This window comes from Opisthocomus hoazin, chromosome 11 (genome assembly GCF_030867145.1).
Source record: "Opisthocomus hoazin isolate bOpiHoa1 chromosome 11, bOpiHoa1.hap1, whole genome shotgun sequence".
In the NCBI taxonomy this organism is placed as follows: domain Eukaryota; kingdom Metazoa; phylum Chordata; class Aves; order Opisthocomiformes; family Opisthocomidae; genus Opisthocomus; species Opisthocomus hoazin.
The window spans coordinates 23,196,211-23,221,824 of NC_134424.1; the positions used below are offsets into that span (position 1 = coordinate 23,196,211).

General features: G+C 42.5%; 2 protein-coding genes across 6 annotated transcripts in view; one reads left to right on the top strand and one right to left on the bottom strand.

Annotated features, from left to right (window-relative positions):
* HDAC11 (histone deacetylase 11) overlaps nt 1–642 on the bottom strand; it is a 32,369-nt gene extending 31,727 nt beyond the window's left edge. For 4 of the 5 annotated variants that reach the window (XM_075432686.1, XM_075432685.1, XM_075432684.1 and 1 more), the window contains exon 1: nt 556–642. In XM_075432686.1, coding sequence (XP_075288801.1) covers nt 556–557 — 2 coding nt within the window. In that variant the 5' untranslated portion in view covers nt 558–642. Of the gene's footprint in view, nt 1–218; nt 333–555 lie in introns of those variants that run through there. The other variant, XM_075432687.1, reaches the window with a different exon arrangement.
* A 23,948-nt stretch (nt 643–24,590) lies between these two features.
* The window catches only part of NUP210 (nucleoporin 210), a 67,653-nt gene continuing 66,629 nt past the window's right edge, over nt 24,591–25,614 (top strand). The window contains exon 1 of the mRNA XM_075432564.1: nt 24,591–24,774. Within this exon, the coding sequence (XP_075288679.1) occupies nt 24,614–24,774 (161 nt within the window). The 5' untranslated portion in view covers nt 24,591–24,613. The remainder of the gene's footprint in view (nt 24,775–25,614) is intronic.

Below are 25,614 nucleotides of genomic sequence, written 5' to 3' on the forward strand. Positions count from 1 at the left end.
GCCCACCCAGCCGCCTCTGCCCCCGACCCCGCTGGGGCCTCTCTCGCACCCCGAAATTCAGCTGAAGCCCACGAAGGGCTGTGCAACCCACACAGAGGGTCCTTTGTCAGGTGAACAATAGCAACAGAAACCCCTTATTTCCAGCTTCACTCCGAATCCAAAGCCCAGCTAGCAAGGACACAACCAACCCACACACGGAGACCACGGAGATGTCTCACCAGGCTGCGGCCCCCACCCCGCAGACGGAGCCAGGGCTGCCCGCCCCCCCCCGCCTGGCAGCAAGGCCTCGGCACCGCGGGGAATGAGGGACGGGCCCGCCGCCCCGGGGCCCTCCCGCCCGCCTCGGGCCGGGAGCGGGGCAGCTGCCCCCGGCGCCGCTTTTGGCCGCCCGGAACCGCCCACACCCGCCCGGGGGCAGCCCCAGGCCGCCGCCCCCCGCGGCCCAGCCCCCGGGCCCGAAGCCGAGCAGGCCCCTCGCCGCCCCGAGAGCCGCCTCCCGCCTCCGGGCCCCCGCCGCCCTGTGCCGGTGCCGGCCCCGCCCGGCGCGGTACTCACATCCCCCCGGGTCAGCGGGCGCTGGCCAGGCCGCGCAGGGTCGGGGCGGCCCGGCACCGGCAGCCCCCGCGGCCCCGCCCCGTAGGCGCGGAGGGAGGCTGCGCGGTCCCGGCGGCGGGCGGGGTGGCGGAGGGGCGGGCGGGGACGGCGGCTCGCAGGGAGAAGCGGCCGGTCTGGGGCTGCGGGGGCTGGAAGGGTTCCAGCCCGGGGCTCGGCTGCTTATACCGGCTGCCGCGGGGCCTCAAAGCGATTCCACACGCGCGGTGCCTTTGGATAGGAAACTGCGGCTTCTCGTTATAAAATAAAATTAACGAGGTGGAGACAGAGCAGGCCCGCGGGAGGGTGAGGAAACCAAAGGTGCGATAGTGATGCTCTCTAAGGGAGCAGTTCTGTCGGGTCGAGATCCACCCGGGAGCACCATCCCTGCGTTCAGGCACGCAGGAAATAAGCTAGTTTCCAGCCAAAAGCTGATTTCTAGGCGTCCTTTACTAATCGTGCTTGAATATATACCCAAAAACGGTTCTTGCGCAGATACGCGGCTAAATCAATGACAGCATCGTGACAAACAGCCCATCGCAAGCAGCCATATCTATCAAACCAAGGGCAGGTGTACAGAAGCGCTCTTTTCTCACGAGGAATAATGTCTCTTTATGAGAGTTCAAGATAAATGTCTTTCTTCTTAAAATATGCTGGCTTTGGCTTGGCATTCAGTTTTGATGGATGCCTGGACTTCACCTTGGTATTTCTTTAGCAGCAGGGTACTGTTATCCCAAGAAAACATTCTGTCCCTTTGACATTATCTTTTAATTAACATTTCTTTCTGTTCTGGCCCTTTGTGCACTTGCCTCAGTATTCGTTCAGCATATCTACCTTTTATTCCTGCTTACTGGCTACTGAATGCTTGGTGCTTAATTAGCATTTCAGTCTTGTTTGGTTAACTAGATGCAATATAATGTGTTGTTATTTCATTTTCATTTAAAGCTTTAAACAACTTAAATTTGCAGACTAGTTTCCATACTTGTGGAGTTTCATAAATTGGTTGTGTATGCGCTTTTCCATTAATCATTCGCATCTAAACTGTGACACCCACACTTCTCCAAATGGAAAGTTTACTTAGTCATTCATTTTTTTACCACCGAAAATCAAGTGAAAACATCTGCTCCTCTGTTCCAGCTAACCGTGATGTTTGTTGCTTTCATTTCCCTCCTCTTCTGCCACAGTAAGCTGGATCCTGACCTGCAGGCCGGCTCCCACCAGGCCCCGCGGCAGCAGCTTTTCCTTTCTGCGGCAGTGGCAGGGATGTGCTCTCTTGGAGGCACCCCGTCGTGGTTTAGTCCTGGCTGGCAACAAAGCACCACGTGGCCGCTCGCTCACTCCTGCCCCCTCAGTGGGATGGGCAGAGAATCGGAGGAAAGAGTTAAAACTCATGGGTTGATATGAAGACGGTCTAATAGGACAGCAAAGGAAGAGAAAAATAATAATACTAATAAAAGAATATACAGAGCGAGTGATGCGCAGTGGAGTTGCTCACCACCAGAACCCGATGCCCAGCCCCTTCCGGAGCAGCGATCCCTGCCCCCCGGCCAACTCCCCCCGTGGATCTATTGAGCGTGGTGCCACATTGTATGGAATATCCCTTTGGCCAGTGTTGGGGTCGATGTAGCTTGAGAGTTAGCACGACTAGGCCGCTTAAGCAAAACAGTTCGCATAACTGACCAGGCCGCTGGAAAGGGCAGCTAAGAATAGCCATTGAGAAAGTGCTGACAGTGCACATGATGTGGGTTAGCAAAAACAAGATGTGTTCAAGGACGTGGAGGCGGCCTGTTGCCATTGGCGTTAGTGCATAGTTACCAATCATAAGGGAACATGGGGTGCGTGAACAGCGCGTGATTTATGTGCAGATATGAAGAATGTATATAACCATGCAAGCGGAGCAATGAAGTGAACTGACTGTGCATTGCACCAATGTGTGAGAGTCGTTCCTGTCCCTGCACGGATGCTGAAACTCGGCATGCCAGTTTGGTTCAGCTGTCCTGGCTGTGTCCCCTCCAGCTTCTTGTGGAAATTCGCTCTGTCCCAGCTGAACCCAGGGCGCACCCTAAGAAGTGCTGTGCGAATGCGTCTTCGCTCTTCTTGGGGTACCGTTCTTTTTGTCTCCAGCAGAAAAAGAAATACAATCAAGACATGTACCTTTTTCAGTGTAGGACACACTATTTAAGATATTATAAATTCAAAAATATCGTTTGTGTTATATTATTATTATATTATTTATGTATCATTTATCGTATTTACCATTTGGGCATTCTGTGATTGTTACTCTTTCTATTCCAAGGAATGGCAGTTGTGGACACGGAACACGGGCAAGCCATTTGCACGCGGGCAGTCCTCACCCCAGCCGAGGTCCGGCCCAGCTGAGGAAACATGTACAGCTAGTTTCATCACCACAATGAGTTTCACGGCTCTCAATTACCCTACTGCAGTTAACAGCTCTAAACAAGCCGTATGGGGCATAACATTGTTGTTCAGTCTTATCTTTTTGTGTAGGGAGGTAATTATTTTCTCATGAATTAGGCCCAAGATACGCAAGAGAATGACCGCGCTGGATTTTGGACATTCTGTGACCTCCAGTTTTCTGCGAGGAGACTTTTCAAGGCAAATGGATTAGGAGACCTTACAGCACGTTAGAAGAAACAGTGCTGAGCAAATAAGGACGTTTTTACTTCACTTGTCACTTTAAAAAAAATTTTTTTTGAAGAAAAATTGGGGTTCTCATTATTTTTTACAGCATTGCAATATTTAAAACAAAGTGAAATTATAAAAAAAAGTCAGTCTGTCCTGAAATTGTATTTTAAATACATATAAGTGAAATATTTTGATTTAAAAAAAAAAATCAGACCCAAACAAGTACTAAACTTTTAAATGAATATACATTCACAAAATGTAGTGGAATAGCTGAATCCACACTTTTGGCTGATAGGTATTTCCTTTCAAAGTTCTGCTGAGTTCTAATCTTCTCTTTACAAATTAGAAAAGCAGGGCAACAAGTGTAAGTCAGCAGCAAATATGAGAAGATGATCTGTGTGGTGTGGTTGACACGCGGGAGGGAAGGGATGCCATCCAGAGGGACCTGGACAGGCTGGAGAGGTGGTCCTGCGTGAACCACATGAAGTTCAACAAGGCCAAGTGCAAGGTCCTGCACGTGGGTCGGGGCAATCCCAAACACAAGCACCGGCTGGGCAGAGAGTGGCTCAAGAGCAGCCCTGAGGAGAAGGACTTGGGGGTACTGGTGGGTGAGAAGCTTAACATGAGCTGGTAGTGTGCGCTTGCAGCCCAGAAAGCCAACTGTGTCCTGGGCTGCATCAAAAGCAGCGTGGCCAGCAGGGCGAGGGAGGGGATTCTGCCCCTTTACTCCGCTCTCGTGAGACCCCACCTGGAGTCCTGCGTCCAGCTCTGGAGCCCCCAGCACAGGAAGGACATGGATGTGTTGGAGCGGGTCCAGAGGAGGCCACGAAGATGATCAGAGGGCTGGAGCACCTCTCCTATGAGGAAAGGCTGAGGGAGTTGGGGCTGTTCAGCCTGGAGAAGAGAAGGCTCCGAGGTGACCTTAGAGCAGCTGCCAGTGCCTGGAGGGGCCGACAGGAAGGATGGAGAGGGGCTTTTCACAGGGGTGTGTAGTGACAGGATAAGGGGGAACGGCTCTAAGCTAAAAGAGGGCAGATTTAGATGAGATATTAGGATGAAATTCTTCCCCATGAGGGTGGTGAAACACTGGCCCAGGCTGCCCAGAGAAGCTGTGGCTGCCTCCTCCCTGGCAGGGTTCAAGGCCAGGTTGGATGGAGCTCTGAGCACCCTGGTCTGGTGGAAAGGGTCCCTGCCCATGGCAGGGGGGCTGGAACCAGATGATCTTCAAGGTTGCTTCCAGCACTTACCATTCTGTGATTCTATGATTCTATAAGTCTCTTACAATAAAAGCCCGTACTCACAACAAGCAGAAAATAGTTACAGACCATACAGAAGGCAGCCTTCTCTAAATTTCTTGGCATCCTTCAAGATTAGGCCCCAAATGCACCACGAAAGTGAGAAAATAAATGAATTAAAACCCAGCTCATGCAGTGTACTGACGTTATTTCTCAACTGATAGCTCTATTTTCCCAAGACAAAGGAAATGTTTTCTCCTTATACCACTTTGCTTCTGTTGAGACAAAGTACAACTTGAATGGCTTTGACAATATTATGAATAACGCTGGGGTCCTGTGCTAAGGGAGTTTATTAACTGCTGCATACTTGAAAGCACAGGCAGATTATTGTTATAATAAATAACCAGCACGCTATTAACTCTCAAGGTTTGGCCTGTTTAACGTGCTCTTTGTCATCCAGGAGATCATTCATCTCGTGTTGAAAATCATGAAAAGCACCTCTGGGAGGACAGACCTCCTTCCAAAGAGAATTATATTTTTATAATGGGCCTCCGGTTTGAAATGGATTCCATTAACAGCCCTGTCCTTCCGGGGAACTCTTTTCAGCCTGTTCACACGCTTGGTCTCTGTAAAGTTCAGGGATCCACTGCTGCGGGTCCATCTGAAGGTGGGTCCCAAAGCCTGAATTGCTAGCAAAACCAGCTTCTAGCAAACAGAAAACTGAGTCTGACTAATGACCCATGTGAAAGAGACTGGATGATCTAGCCTGCCAGTAATTGTGCCAGTTTATTAATCTATTCAAGTAGTTTGTTGTATATTCGTTCTTTATGAGGGAATTTGGCAAAAGCCCTTTGTCAGCTTCTCAACCTCCCACAGAATAGAAGATGACTTCTTAGTTATGATGTTCCATGATGGTGAAATTACTTAAACATGATGAATAGTGAAACACAGTAAAGGTTTTTCCATGCAAAGAAGCAATGAAGTTAGAGACCAAAGTCAGTGGTAGCAAATTCATGATACTGTGAACTGTGGGACTGTGGATCCAGTCATCCATAATCTGTATCAGTGATGCAACCTTTGGGTCACCTGCCTCATGAGTGAAGCAGTAGGATGCCAGATTAAGAGTTGTTGCAACTTAAAGTATTATTTTAACCTCCTAGAAACTTTCCAGTTAGTGCCTGGAGCTGGAATAATGCAAGTGTTAGAATAATCCCGTTAGGTTTGAGCAGCTGACGGGTCCAGCTATGCTCCTCCTCTATACGGCGGCAATTTAGCTACCTCCAAAGCCTCACCCCAGCCTGTCCTCGATGGAAAAAGAGCAGTGTGCAAATCAGCTCATTTTGTTTCTGTTGTGAGATGCAAAATATCCTTCCTTAAAGGGCGAGACACTCTCAGTACTGCAATAAAAGCCACGTCACAAATAATTAGAGTTGAGGCTTTTGAAACAGGTTAGCATGAAGAAATGTGCTACAGATAAAATCACGGATGAAAGACTTATAAAGGGACGTAAAGAAATGGGATTGTTATTTACACTGAGATTTTTCCTGTAAAAAATACTTAATACTAACTCATTACCTGAATTTCTACAGAAATTTTAATTAGTGCTTTTCAGTCAGAAAACAGTATTTTGAGAACCTGTGCTGCTTCAGTCTCTTTGATCCTGAGGGTTTTGATCTGCTGCGTGGTGTCGTGACCACGTTCAGGCATTTGCTTCTGTGGTGTGTAGAAAATGTGAAATTATTGATTCCTGTAATCCAGCAGAGCAGAATAAGGTCTGTGCTTTTTATAGCTCGGAAACTGATACAGTTTTCTTCCCTTGCTGTGCTGAGAGTAGCTGGAAATGGAAGGCCTGAAGATTTCTTAGAGATACCATTATTCTCCTCACAGTCTTATCTTCACTCTTATTAGCCTAAGCCCTTCTCCCTCGCTGAATTACATCTAACTGAAATCCTCAGTTGTTAGAAGAATAGAGCGTGATGCCACTAACCACCACTTTGTGCCTCCAGTGTCATGTGATTTTCAAAATGAGAGATGTAGGCTATTGCAACAGAATTCAGATTATACAAAACCCAGCAAGGGTTTATCCAAAACAGACTTTAAATGGCCTTTTCGAATTTGCCAAAGCAACTCAGCTTAATGCCTTGAGCTGACAACCAGTGCAGGAAGCCATAAGACTGGGTTTACTCTCAGACACTGTAAACATCTGCAAGTCAATATCGAAATGGAGAGAACTGTATTCAGTACAGCGAGGTGCTTTCTGAAGCACAAATATTTTTCAGAGAAGAGATTCATTTACAGGGCGAACATGAGCCCAGGACAGAAATACAATTAAGTTAATACCACATTCTTTGTTACCTCAGATTTGTCTCCAAATTAATTTGTATCTATTCTCCTAGAGCTTATTTATAAATGTGTATATGGTATACTTCTGTAACTTCATTGCCAGTTACAGAGACAACCTGAAGTTGAGTACTCTAATATCTATGAAAATCAACAGGGTTGTGTATGATGTGTAAAGTTTTCATAGTACTCAGTCCTAAGAACAACCAGATACACAAAAACTGTTTTCATCTAATAATCAGCATGTTCAAGTGAGTGCATTTAGTTGGTATTTGCTCTGTCCGGATTTTTAAGTGCTTTGGTAATATGAGTGATATTTAGGCTGTTCATAATACGCAAGAAAGGGGCAAAGTAAACCACAAATTTCTGTCCCATATTTTCCAAGTACATCCAATAGCAATACATTTAGACACCTGGTACACAGCTGGTGGAAAAAGTGTAATAAACGTTGGCAAAATGTTTAAAAGTATATTATTGCTTATGCTAACAGGAAAATATTAAATCTCAAATTTCAGGACATCTTTTTGTTTCTGATGGCCTCATGCACCTTTCCCATTAATAAGGTAACAACTGCTACAACTTTCAATTTAACAATTGTAACAATTTCCTAGTAATTAGTATTGGTACTTAATCAGATTGGGGGTGGACGGATGGGGAAGGAAATGCAGTTTTACAGAATATTGCTAAAGATATCAATAAGTAGAAAGGAGAATTCCCACTGGAATAAAGTCTAGGAAGGGACTAAAATGTCCAGTCAACAGTCTCACGAGAAAAAATTAATCAGAATCATTGGTATGTCCTTTAGATACACATTATATGTTTTTTGGCATTGCAACATTCTTTCAAAAAGGTCCTATCCCATAAGTAAGGACATTCAAGCTTATGCTGGAAAACAAATACAGGCAAAAGTTCAAGTTCCCCTGAAGGAATCTTCTCTGAAATGATAAGTTTATATAGAAATCTGATTTAAATATGTAGGGCAATTATATTTGACAATTACTTTGTTACAGGTGAAGCGTAACCAGGAGCATGACTTTTCTGCTACCAGCAGCCCAATTAGCATTTGCAACAACTAGGAACACTTCAGTGTCCCAAGGGCAGTCGGCGTTCGGTGAGGGAAGTGAGGTGTGGCTTGTGGGAAAAATCATGACACAAAATAGACTTGAAATATTTCCAAACCCATTATCCCTTTTCAATATGTTCATATTTCTGTACTAGTTTTAGATTCAGAAATGGCAATGCAACGATGCCCCAGGAGAGATCCTGAAGGAATGCCACTATCAAATGTTTACCTGAGCGCAGTCAAGAAAGGCAAAGGAACTGGAACAATATGAACCATTACTAAACAACCTGGCTTTATTCCAGGCTTTGTAGGTTTGATAAGCTCAGAACTATTCAGAAACTCTCCTTAACAGCCAAAGGCCTTCAGATGAAATTCCTCACTGGCACCATGAGATGTTTACCATGAGATGTTTAGATAGGGATGTCTTGCCATAACTAGATTGGACATTTTATTTGTTCTCAACTATCACAACTTAGAGGTGAATTATCAGATAGTTGGCACTCAAACTATATTAGGCATCATGAATTAATATCAGCATTCTGAATTGCTTGTTTTAGCAAACAAGCAGCTAGCACAATCCATATGTCTGGCATTACTAAACAGATGTTTCAGCTGTGAACAGCGATGATGTAATGGTCACCAGAAGACAGACATCGTAAAATGGAGTTGAATAAGGCCACGCAGCTTCCAAGCTAATTGCCCCACAGCACTGCATTCAGCCAAGCTGTGGTTGTTGAAGGGAAGAACTAAACTATGATAGGAAGTATTTCAAAAGAAATTTCAAAAGAAAAGTGGCATATATGGAGGGATGCTAGGGATATTCAGTGGTTTTTTTTAAAGGGCAAAGAACACTCCTTCAAGTCATGATAATCAAATTCCCTAAGGAACTTCCCAGTGGTATTTTTACATCCCTTTTTCAGTCACCTTAAGCAACATATTTTTTAAAATGGACTTAATTGCTGTTGATCCAGAATTGCATGTACTGCTCACAGAAATTAGAGGGAGTAGACAGGACTCTGCAACAGTGCTTGCTCTGCTTTGTACCCAGGAAACTCTTAAGGAAGCCAGACATTCATGAAGGGAAGATAAACCCTACCAGCAAGAAAATAAGGTGCCAAAGGAGAGCCTGCCTTGGCTCTATATGTCTACAGCATGACTCTGGGGTGCTCTGCTGGGTGGCCAGAGCAGCTGTCAGCTAGAATCTACCCAAAATCTAGTTGTAGTAAATGTTGCTGCATCACAGTCCCACATATGGGACGTGATCCGTGTTTATTTTCTGTAAAACAAAATAATTTTCTTAGTTATATCGCAATAAAAATTCCTCCTGGTGAAGAACCATGCAAGACACATATGCATATATTTGTATATAAAAAGTTAATAGAAGCAATATGGGAACAAAGACACACTTAGTGCACTCTGATGCAATCCCAGTTTAAGAAATAGTTACTTTTTAGGAAGTATCAAAGCCAGGGATCCTTCATAATCTCCACAAAGGGGAGAAGAGTTTCAGAAAAGATGAGCACCTTGTGTTTTCTGCACCATCTTCCATCTGACTAACACTTACAATCAGAGCAAAACAAAAACCTGTATTTCAACTATCTCAGCAAAACTCCTCTTAAGGTGTAAGAGCAGCTCATTTCTTAATTTTATTCCACAGGAAGTTATTTTGACAAAGACGTGCTGATCACACAACCTGGTAGTAATAAACCTCCCTCATTTCTAAGGCTAATAGGCTGCTCATCAGTTGAAGTATGTCAATGACCAGCAATTAGCACCCTCGTCATTTAGCTACTGTGATTGCACCAATTCTTGTATTAGTGCTGCATTAATTGCAGCTTACATCGTCTTGATTCGGGGTGTGTGACGATTTAAAGCAGCAGCAGGGGGTGGAGACTTTCTTTACTGCCAGAAAAACTGGAAACAATCACCAAAACAATGGGTAAGGCAATCCAGCTCGCTCACCTGCTGTGTCGCAGGCTTCCTTTTCTTCTTCCTACTCAATCCCTCTCCCTCATCAGTGAGACTCAAGAGGGTATTTGTTGCTCTCTCAAGTTTAGCTATTACTTTTTTTCTTACGAAAGGGATTAACTTCAAGGTGAGTCAATTCTGCTGGATCAGTGTGGTCTTTTCTAGGGCTTTAGTTAGAATTATTTATCTTTGTAAAATCCTTGGGTTATATGACTACTATGAGGGAAACAAAATCTTCTATTTGGGGCTTGGCAGAGCGGCCAGGACTTTGCAAATTTACATCTATGTAGAAAACTGTTATGGCTGACTATGGTGAACCAAAATACTCAATGAACATTATTCTTTATGGGCTTTCCCCATCTGAGAGCAGTATCACCCTTGCCTCTGAAACTGAGTTTGTAATAATTAGGACCAAAGCTTTTCATCAAATGCTTGCCAATAGTGTGCTGTTTAGGGAGTGCCTGAGGTTGGTATTACAGAACTGTTTATATATAAAATTAACAACAGTAAAACCTAAACATGTCAATGTCAGAAATCCTTGAGTATGCCCCTAAACTAGGGCGATTTGAAGGGGTGGTTGTGAATTGTGCATCTGTGGCTTAGTTGTCCACCAGTGTATTTAGTGTTACCTCTCCTATAATTATGACTAATAGAACTTTTCTGGCTTGCAGAAATGTTGAGGAAATCTGTTCACTAGTGGTGGCTCTCGGATGGGTGAATGGGACAGAAAAGGAAATTAATTTTTCTTCTGCAGAGCAGGGTTTGAATCATGTGCAGTAGATAAGGCTTCAGGGTACATGCTTGAATAATGAGGAGAAAACAGAACAGCGAAGTATCATCCCTTCTGCGCCCTGGAGTAGAGCAGGGGTTCTTCAGAAAGGTCCCTGTCCATATACCAGCACTGTTTGAACAGGTCATTAAAGATTACAAAATCTTACATGTGAAAAAAGAGGTGTATTAAGTTTGCCCAAGTAATCTTATTCTGGTATTTTCAGTGGTTTGGGGTTTTTTATCATTTACACCATATTTTTTATCTGAACTTGTCCGTGTGTTTTTTAACAGCCTGCCTTCTGGCAAGCTATTATTGGTTTATCTGAATATTTACATGGCTAAACAGTGGCATTTGGTGAAAAAGAAAACAAACTAAATACTGGTGTTTTTTCCCTGAATGGATTACCTCGCTTCTAAGACTCAGTATTCTGCTCCCCACAGTGCAAAACTAACCAAAATTGGAAGCCACCTTCCACACAAGCCCAGCTGAACAGTCGCAGTACACTTCATTCATTTAAATTGTCAAGCCAGCTAAGCCTTTGGGGAGGCACCTTCTTCATACTTCCAAATGTGTTTAAGCTGAAGGCCGGAGGCATGAGATCAGTCATAAAATCATAAAAGATTACTTTTATTCCACTGTAAATGCTCCATTCATTTGGTATGATGCCAGTGTTCTACTGAGAAGACCACAAAACCTCATAGCATGTTTTGGACTTGTCCTGGGTTCAGCTGGGACAGGGACAGGTCTCAAGGTAGGCTGACAGATAGATATGTCAAGTTAGAGGTAATTAGAAACAAACTCCCTAGTAAATACCTAGCTCCAGAAACAGCAGATGATAAGCTGCACGTAATATTTAGACAAATTGATGCTGTCTCCTGGCAGTGTAATATGCTTTGGGTTTCGCTATGCTTCATCTTTCCCTCTTCCTGGAGTACTTGGACAGGGCTGATTGACTGGCAGTGATGTAGAAAGGACAGGTACTGTTTATCCCTTTCTAATTTTGGCAACACCCCCCCTAATTTGACCTCTCTAGAGAATGTTCCTCCTTCCTGCTGTCTGCCTTGGAACACTGAGCAGTTTGTCTAATAATTAACAAGGTGGGTAATCACATTTGTCTGCCCTTTCTATAAACCAGGATGCAAGGGAAGGAGGAAAAGGGGTGAAGGACAGTGCCGTGTAAACACTAAACTCTGGGCACCTTCTGTTCTTCAGTATCAGGCATGTAAGCTGTTGGTTCAGTAATCTAAAAGCAACTCCCTACGCTTTACAAAAAGCCAAACCGCAGCAGTTTGCAAAGTGCATCTGTTTACTTCAACTGTATTACTAAGCCAAGTATGTAATGCCCATTTGTAATACCGTAGATAAAACGTAATTAACAGTATTCATTCCTTACCAGTGTAGGTTAGTGCGTTGGGGATTTGCTCTGTTATCAGGCAAAAAGGCAACAGAGATGAAGAGTAAACGATGAACCGCAGCAAAATGCAAACACATAATATATGTAAGTACCTAATCGGATATGATCAATAGCCAGGTATAAATTCAGGTCACCAGCCTGAACTGGAAGTCCTGGCTTGCAGGGCAGATAAGCTCTGGTTTGGGAATGATGTGTTGTCTCCGATGGTCTCTAATGTGTTAAAAGACAGACTTTTAAAGTTTTTTGATTTAAGTAGAGAGCACATTAAAAAAACATTGATTTTCTGCTTGGCAATTCATTACAGTTCCCTCTGAAAGAAAAGTAGATTTATCTGGTTCAAAAGGTATCTTGCTTGGCCTTCTGAGGCATCAGAGTTTAACTTTGGTCTCTACCCGCACCAGGCCAGTGGCAGGGGAAAGGAATGTAGAGTCCAGGGCTGGATTCAGGCCCGTATTTGCAAAATGCCAATGTTTTGCTGTTGCTAAATGTAAGCAAACGTGAACTCCAGACCATATATCCACTTCAGATACACTGATCTCGCGCATCTGGATCAATTTATAGCAAAAGATGCAATTTAAATGTAACAATTCCGAGGGCATGCGGTGTACAAGGGTAAGTATATGCATACATCCATCTGCTGAGGGGCAGAGCGCCTGTAATTATAATGCTGCAATTTTTAAAAGAATTTGGAAAGTCAATAAAATATTTAGATCCTTTACAGATAGTTTTTGCACTGAAGGAGTATCTTGTGATGCAATGAACTGTTAAATTAGGTCTTTTGCAAGAAGATCTAGGATTAAGAAAAGAGCATAGTTAAGAGACTGAGATGTTTCTTGATATTTGACTTCTGCAGCGAATGGTTTTTTTTGCAAATATAGTACTCGCACACGCACCTAGTCCTGCAATATAACTCGTCTTTAGTTCATTGCAAGACAAAAATCAGGCATAAGCTGGAAGTAAAAAATCTTTATGGAGCTTTCAGCACCATTTTTTTTAGTGGAATAGAATTACATTCCCTAAAGCTAAGCAGGTGCGAGATCAGATTCGAGAGAAAACTCCACAAGGTCAAACAGAATGTGTTCTGAACTCTTGAAAATGAAGTACATCATATTACAAAGCTACAGAACAGATAGCGTAGGGTATTTTTTGTTTTATTGGATTTGTGGTTTAAATTTAAAAATAAGGGCTATTCATTATTTATTTATACAGAAAAATCTGATTTGTCTTCTGCTTTTCATCAAGTGCTTTTTAATTTGAAAGGGTCATTTGATTGTAATTAAGCCAAATGTTAGTGAATAATTCACTACCCTTTTCCTTCATCCTGTCTTATTAATTAGTTAGAGCCAAAAGGCTGAGACTTTCAAATAATATCAAATGTTTATTCAAATAATTGGTAATAATCAAAGACTCAAAGCTGTTACAGCAGTCAGTTATGAACAAAGAAGATTCTGTTTGTGAATTGAGAACTAATAAGTGAAAAATTAATTTTTCATCAACTTAAATATTTCCAAAAACTTAGGCCTTCATACAACTTACTATTGGGAATCTCTGTGAAATTTAATTTGATAATTACAAGGATGCCAATTTTAGCTCTTTTAATTTACACTATTGAATAAAAATATGGGGCGATTAATCCACAAAGAGAAAAGACATGCTGCAGAGTCGCTTTAAATCTTCTTTCCTCTTTCTACGAGTTATGTCAGATACCTAGTTATATGAAACATCATGGCACTTCTAAGGGTTATTGTAATCTGAAACATTTCAGGAATTTTACATTTTTTTTAAGCAGGACTCTGTGATTGTCAAATAAGCCAATGTTGGGCTATATGGAGATTCTTCTAATTTTACTGATGTGTTTCACACAACTTGTTGCAAATCTCTTACATGAGAAAAGTAAGAACAAATGTTGGTCCACTGTTACTAAAATGAGCCAAAATTTAAAAATTGCATGACAACCTGTTGACAAACACCATCCTGTGGCCATCTGGTTCTGGGTTACCACCACAACTCCAAAGGCTGTTTGGCAATTCCACTGGAGAAAAATAAAAACTACAGTTTCGCTCTGGAGCAGAGTTCAACTTGCAAAAACACTTAGTCTTGTAGGATTACTGTTGCTTACAGTGTAACTAACCTTGGCTCTAACCTCTGCATGTGTAATGCTAATGAACTTATAAGTTGATCTTCCTGTCTCTTTATCCCCCAATTAGTATGCAGAAAACTGATCTGAGGTGGTGAGTACTTACAAGGGACTCAAACCAATAAAAAAAGCAAATGGGGAGAAAGGAGAATACAAATGTGTCTCCAGGATCCCAAGAGGAAACGTTTATAAAGAACATAAAAAATGGTGTCATCAAGATGCCACTAGTTAGGAGAAATAGAATGGAAGATTGATGTTGATGTGCTCAGGGTGATCATAAATGAATAAAAGTAGACTGATGACATCTTGTAGAGAGCAGATCTTCTCTTGATATATCGACAGAAGGACATTCAAGAGAATACCACCAAATGGCACTGAGCTTGATAAGGAAAAGCAAAGGGAGGTAAACTGTCCTCGCAGATTCCTATGCCACCCAGCATGTGTTACAAGAATGGGCTTCCTGCTTCTTGCGTCAGAAACAAAATAGACATGAAGATGGATTTAGGAATTATTAGAAACACGGCCCTCCCCTATCATGTCTCATGTGAGACAGAATGACCCTAGCTTATTGTAAAGTTTAAGTAATACTGGAACTAATATTTTTCCACTCTATTGTGGGTCTTTTCTATGATTTTTTTTTTTTTTTGTACTACAACACCCTCTTTAGATTTTTGACTGCTGCTGGGCATTGAGAAGAGTTTTTAATTGTGCCGGGTGCTCTCTTTTCCTTTGCAGTTAGCAAGAAGTTAGAACAGGGCCATGCGTACAAGCAGTTCAGATTTTTCATTCTAATGTGTTCTACTCTGCATTTGTCAATGTCTGAATTTCATCAACAATTATGCTGCCAGTTTGTCTAGTTCTGTTTCCATTAAGTTCATCACATCCTTCTCTTATAAAGACTTACACTAAATAATTTTGTCATCTGCAAATCCTACTGATTTCTTTTTTTTTTTTTTTTTCCTACCCCTCATTTCTGCCTTTCTGGATAATTAATTAATGTATTAAATACAGATACTTGGGACATACTAATATTAACCTCCTGCTGAATTGAAAGCTGACAGCCTAATGAATTAAATTTTCTACATAAGAACAACAGTGTTGACAGTGAAAATCAGGATGACTTGTGATTTATCCCTAATCTGAAGGAAAAAAAAAAAAAAAAAACAACCACCCAAAACTCTGCAAGTACAAACTCCTGCAATTTCCACTTACTTTTATGGGACATGTGGAAAAAAACAGGCTACTTAAGGAAAAATCCAAGCCAATTAAAAAAAGAGGAAATTTCACCTCTGTATACCTATTTTACTTTCCGTTTACAGAACCACTGAGCTGTCAAACAGTACCTTAAGCATTTTTTTTCCCCTATGAAATTGTTAGAAGTGCCTTGGCTAGAATATCCTTGGAATGACAAAACTTGTTTAGGTATGTGATCCAGAGAGGACAAGGTACAGAATTTATAGCTAATAAAGCCTAAAGTAAAAGATGACCAAAATGAATTAAACTGACGACTACTGTAGCTACAATCATGTTCATGCTTCCTTGTCAAAGTCATTTTAGCTTTTTTTTAGATACCACAAAATTTCTCATACTCCTCTGACACTTTGACACAGTATCTGTAGCAGACACTTTTGTAAGCAAAAAATATATTTGGAACAAACATCACCAAGCCACACACAAAAAAGGGCAGTTTCTTACTGTTCTGCTACTGTTATAAAAACAAATGTATTAAAACTTAGATGTGTTATAAACATCAGCAGAATGTCTAGAGTTATTTCTGAAACTTATACTTCAGCATGTAAAAAGTGTGTAATTTATACAGCAGCTTTAAAGTATTCTAATTAGTGTCTCCCAAGTACAAATTCTGTTGTTTGAACTTTGTATCAAAGAAGAGCTAGAATACAAAAAATACTGATGAATATTCACATGCTCTTGAAATGAAACTTTTTCACTCGTCAACATTTTAAGACATCAAATTTTGTTAGCACAAATGTTCACAAAAAGTATACAGGTGTAATAATGCATTTAAATTATTAACTTTTTAATGACCTGTATGACTGAGCTTTTTCATAGGAATCCATAAAGTTCTTTGGGAAATGCGCCTTGTCTTACTGAAGTTTTTAATACAGGTTCTAGTCAAAGTGGATTATTTCGCTTAGGTTAGAAGAAGATTTTACAAAATGCCTGAAGGCATGTACAGGTTTGTGATGTGCGATGCTGAGAAAATTCTGCTAAAGTTTTAAAAAAATTGGAGCATTCTGCCTTTTAAGTCCTATTGGATGCTATCTGCATCATTAGGTACACACATTTAATCATTGGGATCGCCAGCTTTAGAAACTAAGACCCAATCTCAAAGATAAATTAGGGGCCTAAATCTAAGTGAAGGTCATGGTAACCGGACTAGACTATACTTTCAGTGGTCATGCCAGAGTAGGGCAGCATTCAGTGTGTCCTAATTCTTCTCCATATATCCACCATGGCAATTTAGACGTTTGTTGTTCAGTGGAACATTGGTCCAGATGGTACAGTCACATTTACTCGGATCTGTACAGGAGATTTAACATGTGCAGCAGCTGCGTCCAAGATTTTCAGGGGCCCAGCAAGAGCTAATGCTGCTGTCCTGTCTGAAGAAAATTCTAGTCAGCCTCCAAATTTCACCCCAATCACATTTCCAGACATGATATAGGCCACCTGGGAAACCCAAACATATAGGAGACTGGGAAGGTGCTTGGTATATTAGACAGGCATTTTGAATGTTAAGAATGGAATTTCTAGCCTAATTTCAGATTTCTTTTATTAGTTTTAGTTGCATATCTGCAAAATGGAGATAATGGGCAGCTGTGAAAACACATTCATTAAATCCCTGTGAGGCATGCTGTACCGGTGGTGGTAAGGTGGCATTGGAAGCTGCAGGACAGAACGGTCAAAAGTGAATATGGGGCTTGCACACAACTAGGATGAGTCAGTCAACACTGAAACAAAAATCAAAAAAGGAGAAAGATGTATACATGTACAGATGGCCACAAGCAGCAAAATTCAAACAACAAAGGCCATGGAGTTTAGCTTGCTGTGCCACACTTGGGCATAATTTTACTCTCGCAAGCTGTGTCTGTGTTGCTGGGACTAGACCTTGATTTGCCAAGATTCTGAAAGTATTTTTCAAAAACAAGAGATCTTTAAAATCTCTGTCCAGTGCCTCACTATCTGCAGTGAATTTGTCTCAGTGACACTGTAATTAACTTTCTGTGTTACAAATCAGCAGTTGAAAATTCATATTGCAAATAACTTTTTTGTTTCATGAATGATATCTTTTTTCAGTGTTGAATATTCCATTCCCCAAGGTAACTTGACTGGTAGGTGGCCTACCTGGAAAAGTCACCCTGACAGGAACTGAGGAGACAAGATAGAAATCGGTTCACACATCGGCTCACTTCAGTGCAATGTGTACATGGTATGTTATACTCCGCTGTCTACTAAGCTTTCTATGGCAGCAAGTGAAATCTCCTTTGGAAGGACTCATACACATAACAGAATTTGTGTTAGGTTTCTTCAAGGTCAGCAAGAAGTGCTGAATTTGTTCTCCTTACGTATATATCAGAATGGAAAAAAATAGAATTTGAATTAAAAATTGTAATTTTATGGTTGAAATGCGTGCTATTTACTGCTCGTGTATATGGAGAAGTACAGATGAAGTCTGACAGTCCTGATGTTTAGGTACAGAAGCCCTCTAGATCATTGCTGGTGCTGAGATAAGTGAGGCCAGATGACTACTGCAGGAAGAGAATGGGAGAAAGAGAAAAGATGATGGAGTTTTATAAATTGTCCCATGTTGGTGTTTAAAGCATAGAAAATAACAAACCAACTCAGAAGAGTGTTAGCATTTAAAAAGACTCAGAATTATTGCACTTGATTGCCCACTTACAATTTGAGGTGTACGTACCATGATTTGCAATCAAGTAACCTTGAAAAGATCACAATTTACTTTCCTTAGTACTATTAAGTGGTTAAACATATACACATGCCTATTTATAAATTGTATTATTTATAATTAATAAATTATAATTGTATTAATTATTTTCAAGATTTAAGACTACTGTATTTTCCTAAATGTCTCTGATGTATTTAAAGCAGAAACAAAGGTTGGGATTTTTGTTTGTTTGTTACTCGTCTCATCTGGTGAATTCTCATCACTCAGGCATTCATTCAGTTGCTCAGTAAATAGCTCATTAATATGATTTCTAGCTGTGTATAAATGCACACCGCAAAAGCGCTATTATGTAACAGTTTGAAAAGAGAGCTATAAATAACCTACTTTAATAACCATAAATTTACATCAGAAAGGTAGATGAACTCTGAAGTGAAAAACGTTTATTTTTATCTGATGATAGTGTTTCATACTCTCGGTGCTATCAGACTCGTCCTGAATAATTGAGTAAGGTCATGGGGTTTTATACCATCTGGGAAAGTCTGGCATCTCAAACGGATTTATACGACAGGAACAGAGATTTAAAAAGAGCTGCGTTTCTCTTGTGGGACTCAATCTTACTTACCTGGTACACATTCAGAAACTCCCGGTGGCATCCCTGGCAGATTAGACTGTGCAAAGAAGGCAGGTTTGGCCCTTATTTTACTGATTTTTCTAAACCCAAGTGCTGCTTTCTGAATAATCTGAAGGAAATCAACCTTGATGGAATTTTAAATTTTCCTGTCTTATTTCCATTAACTGGCTGCCTTAATTTTAGAAATTTACTGAATTTATGCCTTCCTTTGGTCAAACATCTTCTCTTGGAAGGAAAATACTGGCAGGCATAACCAAGGCGTTCAGTTTTATAGATGCTATCAATCCATCATGATCTCCGTAGAGAACAGTTGTGAGGCTGAGAGGATGTCCTCGTAAAATCCTCAATAGGCTTATGAAGATACAGGAAGTCTAATTCAGTAAATTGAACATGATAACTCTACTAGTAGAGAAAGTGATAAAGAAATAATTGAAAAAAGAATATTGGTTTATGTACTCTGTAAGTTCATGACACCTCTTTTAAAGTAATGAAGTGTAATTCCCCCTCTCACCATTCGATCTCAGTAGCTAGACAGGAGCAGCGGAACAGAGACATCATGCAGAGGCAGGAACCTATCCCAGGGACTTCTGGCGGCAGGATCAATGCCCAACTAACGAGCTGTGCTAGGCAAGCTGAACTCCTGTGTACATTTGCATGTATGTAAGATCTTCCATTTAGTTTTCAAATATTGCATGGTTATAACCACATGCTGAAATACAACGATCTGTGAACTACCAATTCCCATGTGCCTTTTGCTACTGCTAAGGGACACCAGGTGTAATCTTGTTCCTCTGTTGACTGTTTAAGTACCTTTTCTCATACTGGACTAATACTTCTTTGGCTGATGTTTCTTTGGTGGAGATATTTTGCAAGGCTCTGCCGCTATGAGGATGGAACCAGAGGGCAAACTAAGCAGGAAAAAAGCACAGCAATGAAAGCCATAGAGCTGGTCAGCCGAGAAGTACACATAAAGCATTGTATTTTGAGACCAGCGATGGGTAAGATAAAGGGGGCAGCTGAAGTGTTGTAAGATGCAGCCTGACAAGGAGGAAGGACACTGACCATCTTTCCCAATGATTTTTGCAGCATACAGTTTTATTCCTCAGCTGAAATACAGACAGCATCAGACAAAAAAAAGGCCCATCACTGTTATTCTCACCGTTAGTTACTATTTCCAGACTGCTTTCTTGCTCCAAGTCTATTAACCTGCCCTTTTCATCTCCTGTTCAGCCTGGTGTAGGCAACTCCCCGTCTCGTCTCAACCAGAGCCTCATCCCTAGAGGAGCAGTCTTTTCATTAGATGTGTTACTGTTATTTGCCAGTCACTCTTTAGCCTTTAAATCAAATACTATTTCATTTGAAAGGTTCATGAGCGTGATAGTGCAGAGTATTTTCCATCGTTCTGCTGCGTGAGCCCTGATTCTTCCAGTTTAATGAAACTGTTCTTAAAATTAAATTGCACACAATGCATTTAGCTGCTGATACGACACAGAGCCGGCCCTATACTATTAACATGTGCGTACAGACGTACTTGCAAGGGTTATGGTTGGAACTGTTTTGAGTTAGCTTGATCCAGTACACTTTCAGATAATTTTCCACACCTCACTGCCTTATCATTTTGCTGGAGTTTCACCTTCTGAGTTGCCACTGTTCAGAGCTGGGGCTTTTGGGGTGTTTGGTTTCTGGGATGTTTTTTGTGGAGAAGTGTTTTTGAAGATTTTAAATTATTCAGACACTTGAAAATATGAAATGCCTGAAAATAAAGTCAGATGTTCCTCGGCCAGATGTTTTTTTGGTAACCTTTTTTCCCCTGAATGAACTCTAGAACCTGAGGTTTTCTGCATTCAGACTCAGGCGTTGATACAGGAAAGCATGTAAGCATAACCCTAATATTAGATACACGCTTTGTACTCCTATCAAGCTGGTTTGGCCTTCCTAAACGTGATGAGCCCCGCAAGTCCTTGTACTGCCGAAAGACATGAGACACACATATTGTATACCCTTGAGATCTGAGGGCTGCGGCAGCACTGAGACAGCTCCAAGGAAGACAGGCAAACAGACACGTCATCACTGTGCCATTCAAATACTTCCTTCTTTTGAACAAGGATTTAAAGTTATTTCACTGAGAACAGAAGATCACCTCATGATATACTGATAGATGATTTTTCTAGCTTTATAAAAAATTTTTCCACCAGAAATTGATTAATTTAAAAGATTTAAACCAAGTATATGTCTCCTTGCTTCCTTGGGAATGTTTTCAGATCTTCAGACCAACCAAGTGAGTTTGCAAAATCTTTCCGTAATTCTCCCCCTTTTATTTTCATATGTCAGTAGAAACATTATCAGCACCTGGTGTTTTGGTATTTACTGTGCGTATTTTGATTTCCTCTTAAATCTCTTTAAAACCTAATTCTTCCACAAACAGCTCAGCTGCTTGGAGAATAATCATTTATTGTTTGCCTTTATACCTCTCACAAATAAGCAGCTCATTAAAGTACTCTCTCTATCGTTCTGTAATTGCATACTTTGAGACTAAGAAACTTTCATTTTTGTTCTTTATCAGACTTACTCAGGTGTACATTGATATGCATGTAAAATTATCTCAGAATCCTAATATGTTTATCCTGTTCCAATTCTCCACCATGCCAGCTAACCTACCCGCCAGCTGGAGGTATTTAATTTGTCTGCACTGTCATTTTAGGATGCGCTGACTCCATACTGGTCTGATCACTGCAGCAAGGAAGAAGAAAGTAGAGCGCTGCAGCAACTAGACAAAGTCAACCCGTGATTTCAGAAACTTCTCACAGAGCATGCAGCTACACCATCTGCCTCCTAGCCTACTCTTCTCGATCCAAAATAGTCTCTAATGCTAACGCAATGCTGCAATGCATGACTTTCAATTTAAGTAAACTGAAAATTCGCTTCATAATTTTACTGCGTAACGGAAACTGCAGAGTTGCTCATCACTGTCTCCTGCCTTATTCTACTCTTGCAATTGCTCACTATGCTTTTGAGTATGCTCTGAAAAAGAAGTCAGACATTTAATTGCTGTACTTAACTGTCATGTTTCATCAATAAGCCTTAAGGTCCTCACTGCACGTTGCTGTTCCTTATGAAAATCACTCAAGTCTAAGAAGTATTCGAGAACGACAATAATTTTCCGGTAACACCTTGAATACTCATCATCACACACTGCTGATGAAACAAAGTAAAGACATAATGCGATTGCAAAACCTACTTTTAAAATCTAGGAAGTACTGGGATACAGATGTTTTCTCACCTCATTCACAGCACAAGATGCAAGGTACTTATTATCTATTTCTTATCTACTCAGTTGTAATTATACTAACTGTAAACACATTGTAATGATTTAGTCAGGGGTTATTTTATCACATCCCTCCCTAATACCTGAGTCTTTCTGAGTCGTTACTGAACTTACCTTCATAACATGCCTGTGAAGGAAGGTTACAGATTGATTGACAGAAAAAGCAAAGAAAAAAACCCAACTCTGTATTTTGGGGAGGAATTTAAGGTGTAGTGGCTTGATTTGCCAGAGCTTTTAATACCATATATCTTTCTGAGCCCAGCTCCCAGTGGCTTAAATTGCAGCTGTAAAGTTCAGCTCTTCTCTAAATCAGAGGACACAATTTCAAAATGTGCACTCAGAAGATGAGTAATATACAAACAGAAGCTGCAGTGAGAAGTGAACTGTCCAGCAGCACAGAGTCCTCTGGGACAGAAAATGGAATAGCCTTGCTGAGGTACTGATAAATAAAACACTAGCTGAATAAATGCTGAAGGAAAAAAAAAACCCACAAACCAAACTCCTAGGTAAATAAAAAGTCTTCTGTAAGTTTACTTCCTTAGAATAGATAAGAACTGGTTAGCTTCTATACTACCTAAATCAGAACTGGGTAAGCTCTCAGGTGATGTCCCTGGACAGCATTTGATCTTCCTGGGCAGAATTCAAATGGCTTAGTTCAAAGATGATTCTCCCCTTCTTAAAATCCCTTCTCTCACTGAGTATATACCACCTCTCTGCCACAGGTAAGGACAGACAGATCCTACACAGAATAACTTTGTTCACTAAATAGTGTTGATTAATTCCAGGAGCATGACCTTTCCCACGCACCATGAATGGCGAGGAGATCCCACCACCAAAGGTACATTGGAATGATGATACATATAAATGTGTACTGAGAACAAGGACAAATTAAGATTGCAACACCAGCCTTTTGACTTAGAGAAAATATAAAGGTCTTTCAAGAGGACTTTCAGTTGTGTTCAAAGTTACTAAAAGACTAAAATTATTAAATGCCAAGAAAGTCCATCCTATGGAATCATGTTTGTCCCTAGATAAACCACCAGTTCATTTAAGTCTTCAGCAAAAACATCCGTACCAAAGTCAACTGAGCAGTACAATGCCATCCACTACAAAGTCCAATCACTACCCGGATGCAAAATACACATTTTGTAATGTGTTTACAAAATATAGGGTAAAAAAAAAAATAAAAATTGAGACTTGTGATTCCTGAATTCTCTTCCAGGCTCTGAACTCACTTAAATGATTACAGATCTGTCAGTAGTGATTAAAACTTCTTTCCTTTTTCTTCTTCTTCCTACACTGTCCTACTTCCCACACTGTTCCACCACGCTTTTGAGCAACACACAGGAAAAGGCTGAGCTTGTGTTAGGCCAGCTGATGGAATCTAGCTACTTACTGCGCTCCTTGGAGGAGCTCCAGGCGGCTCAGACCAAGGCTGCTTGCGGTATTCACCTGGTTTGCAGAGTTCACGTGCCACCAAGTTCCTTGTCTCCACTTCTTCACCTTTGGTCTGCCTACCGTTGCGTTTCCCTAGGGCACGGGGAGTACAGGAGAATAAGTCTTCTAGCTTGAAGGGTAGGAGGATGTAGAGAATTGGTATTGAAGGAAGGGGTTAAAGGGATTGTAGTAGATGCAGCCTTGCCTAATAGTTAAGGAATTTAGTAGAAGCAGCACTGCCTGATAGTTACTGTGCAGAGAACTGATAGTGCTTAAATTAACTGAGGCAGAGAGTCTTGCATTTCCTTACAAAGGGGGTAGTTGCTGATAAGGGCTGTGGAGTTGCCTAGGACTGGCTAAGACTGACCTTAGAGTTTGGATGGGAGCCAGAAGAGAACTGAGTTAGCACAGGAAAAAAGGTCAACCAGCAAACACCGTGATGAAGAGGATGGGCCTTCATCTTGGGACCCCACAGGACCACCGCCAGGAGGTACTGCACAAGCGGGGTTGGGTCATGCATACGTATAGGTGGATTGGAAAATCTGATGAATATTTAATACTTGACTGTATAAACTGAAGAGGCAAGTTACTGCCCGGCGCGCACGACTTTGGTGGGGCTACCCCCCGTGCCGCCCGGCGCCCAATAAACAAACCTACTCTACAATCTTACAGATTGTGGAGTCTGTTTTCCGCGCGTCAGTATTTTTATGAGAAAGTAACGGTTTCTGAGCTTAGCTGTTGGCATCACTGTAACATGCGCACTGGAAGAGTAGAGCACGTAACATAATACCCGTATCCTCGATGGTTTTTTTAATAGGGTTTTTCTAATCCCCAGGATTTAATCCATTTAGGGTTCGGGGTTTTTTAATTATTATCATTATTAACCCGCAGGTCCTATTTTTAAAACGCGCCACCTCACCCCCTCTCCGCCTTCAGCAGCGCTTGTGGAAGCTGCTGACCCGCCACGGCCTTCACCTCACCGCAACCGCTGGGCTTGCCCCGCCAGAAATCACCTCAGGGCAGGCGCCGCCCCCCGGGGCGGCCTGCCCCGCCGCTGACGTCCCTCCGCCCGCAGCGCTCCGCCGCCCTTTCCCGCCCCCGGCGGCGGCGGCGTTGCCCGTGGCGGAGCATGGCTCCCCCCGCGCCTCAGGCGCTCTCTCTCCTCCTCCTCCTTCTTTCCCTCCACTTCGCCGCCTCCTCCAAGCTCAACATCCCCAAGGTGCTGCTCCCCTTCACCCGCGCCACCCGCGTCAACTTCACGCTGGAGGCCAGCGAGGGTTGCTACCGATGGTGAGTGCGGGTGCCGCCGCCCTTTGTCCGCCGCTTTCCCCGGCCCCCCTCACGCCGCCGCCGTCCGGATGCACCTGCGGCGTTCCCTCAGCCCGCGGCGGGAAGAGGCGGCGCGGCGGGGCCCGGTCGGAGCCGTTCCCCTGAGGGAGCCGGCAGCGCAAGGCCTCCCCTCGCCGGTTTCACCTGACTCCGGGTGTTTTTTGGGGGTGACCCAGCCAGCGTGGGGGCAGGAATGGGGATAATCCCTGAGGGGAAAGGCTGGGCTGTGCAAAGCATCGCTGGTTTGTTGTGTTTTTTCTTCTGCGGTGGGCGTTAAACCCGCTGGAGAGGGGCTCTGTGTGGAGGCCAGGGCTGAGGACGCCCTGAGGGGAGCTTCCCGCCATGGCTGGGTGCCTCACATGCGCCTCACGCCCCACGCGTGCCCACCCCGCCGCCCCACGGGGATTTTTCTTTTTCCTTAGTCTCGTCTTCAGAGGCAACTGAGTCTTTAAAGCGGTTTGGTTTATGTGGTGAAGTACACTGTATAAAGCTAAAACCCAAACTCGTCAAAGCACTGGTAAGATCTAGGAGGTGTAGGCCATCTTTGCTGTTTTGCTAGTGAACTGCTAGGTGAGGCTGTGCTGGCTCCAGCATTCCTGCATGTGCCGGGCGCTAGCCAACAGTCACAAGTATGTAGCCCTTTGCAAATCTCACTGAAATCTCCCCGCAGCCCCACGTGTGTGTGGCCAGCACGCCTACGCTGCTGGTGTAGGGATACCCTCCCCTGGCTGCGGTCAGCAATGGGGGTCTGGCAGCTCCTGGTCTGGCGCGTGGACACGAAGGAGCCGTGGCGCGTCGAGA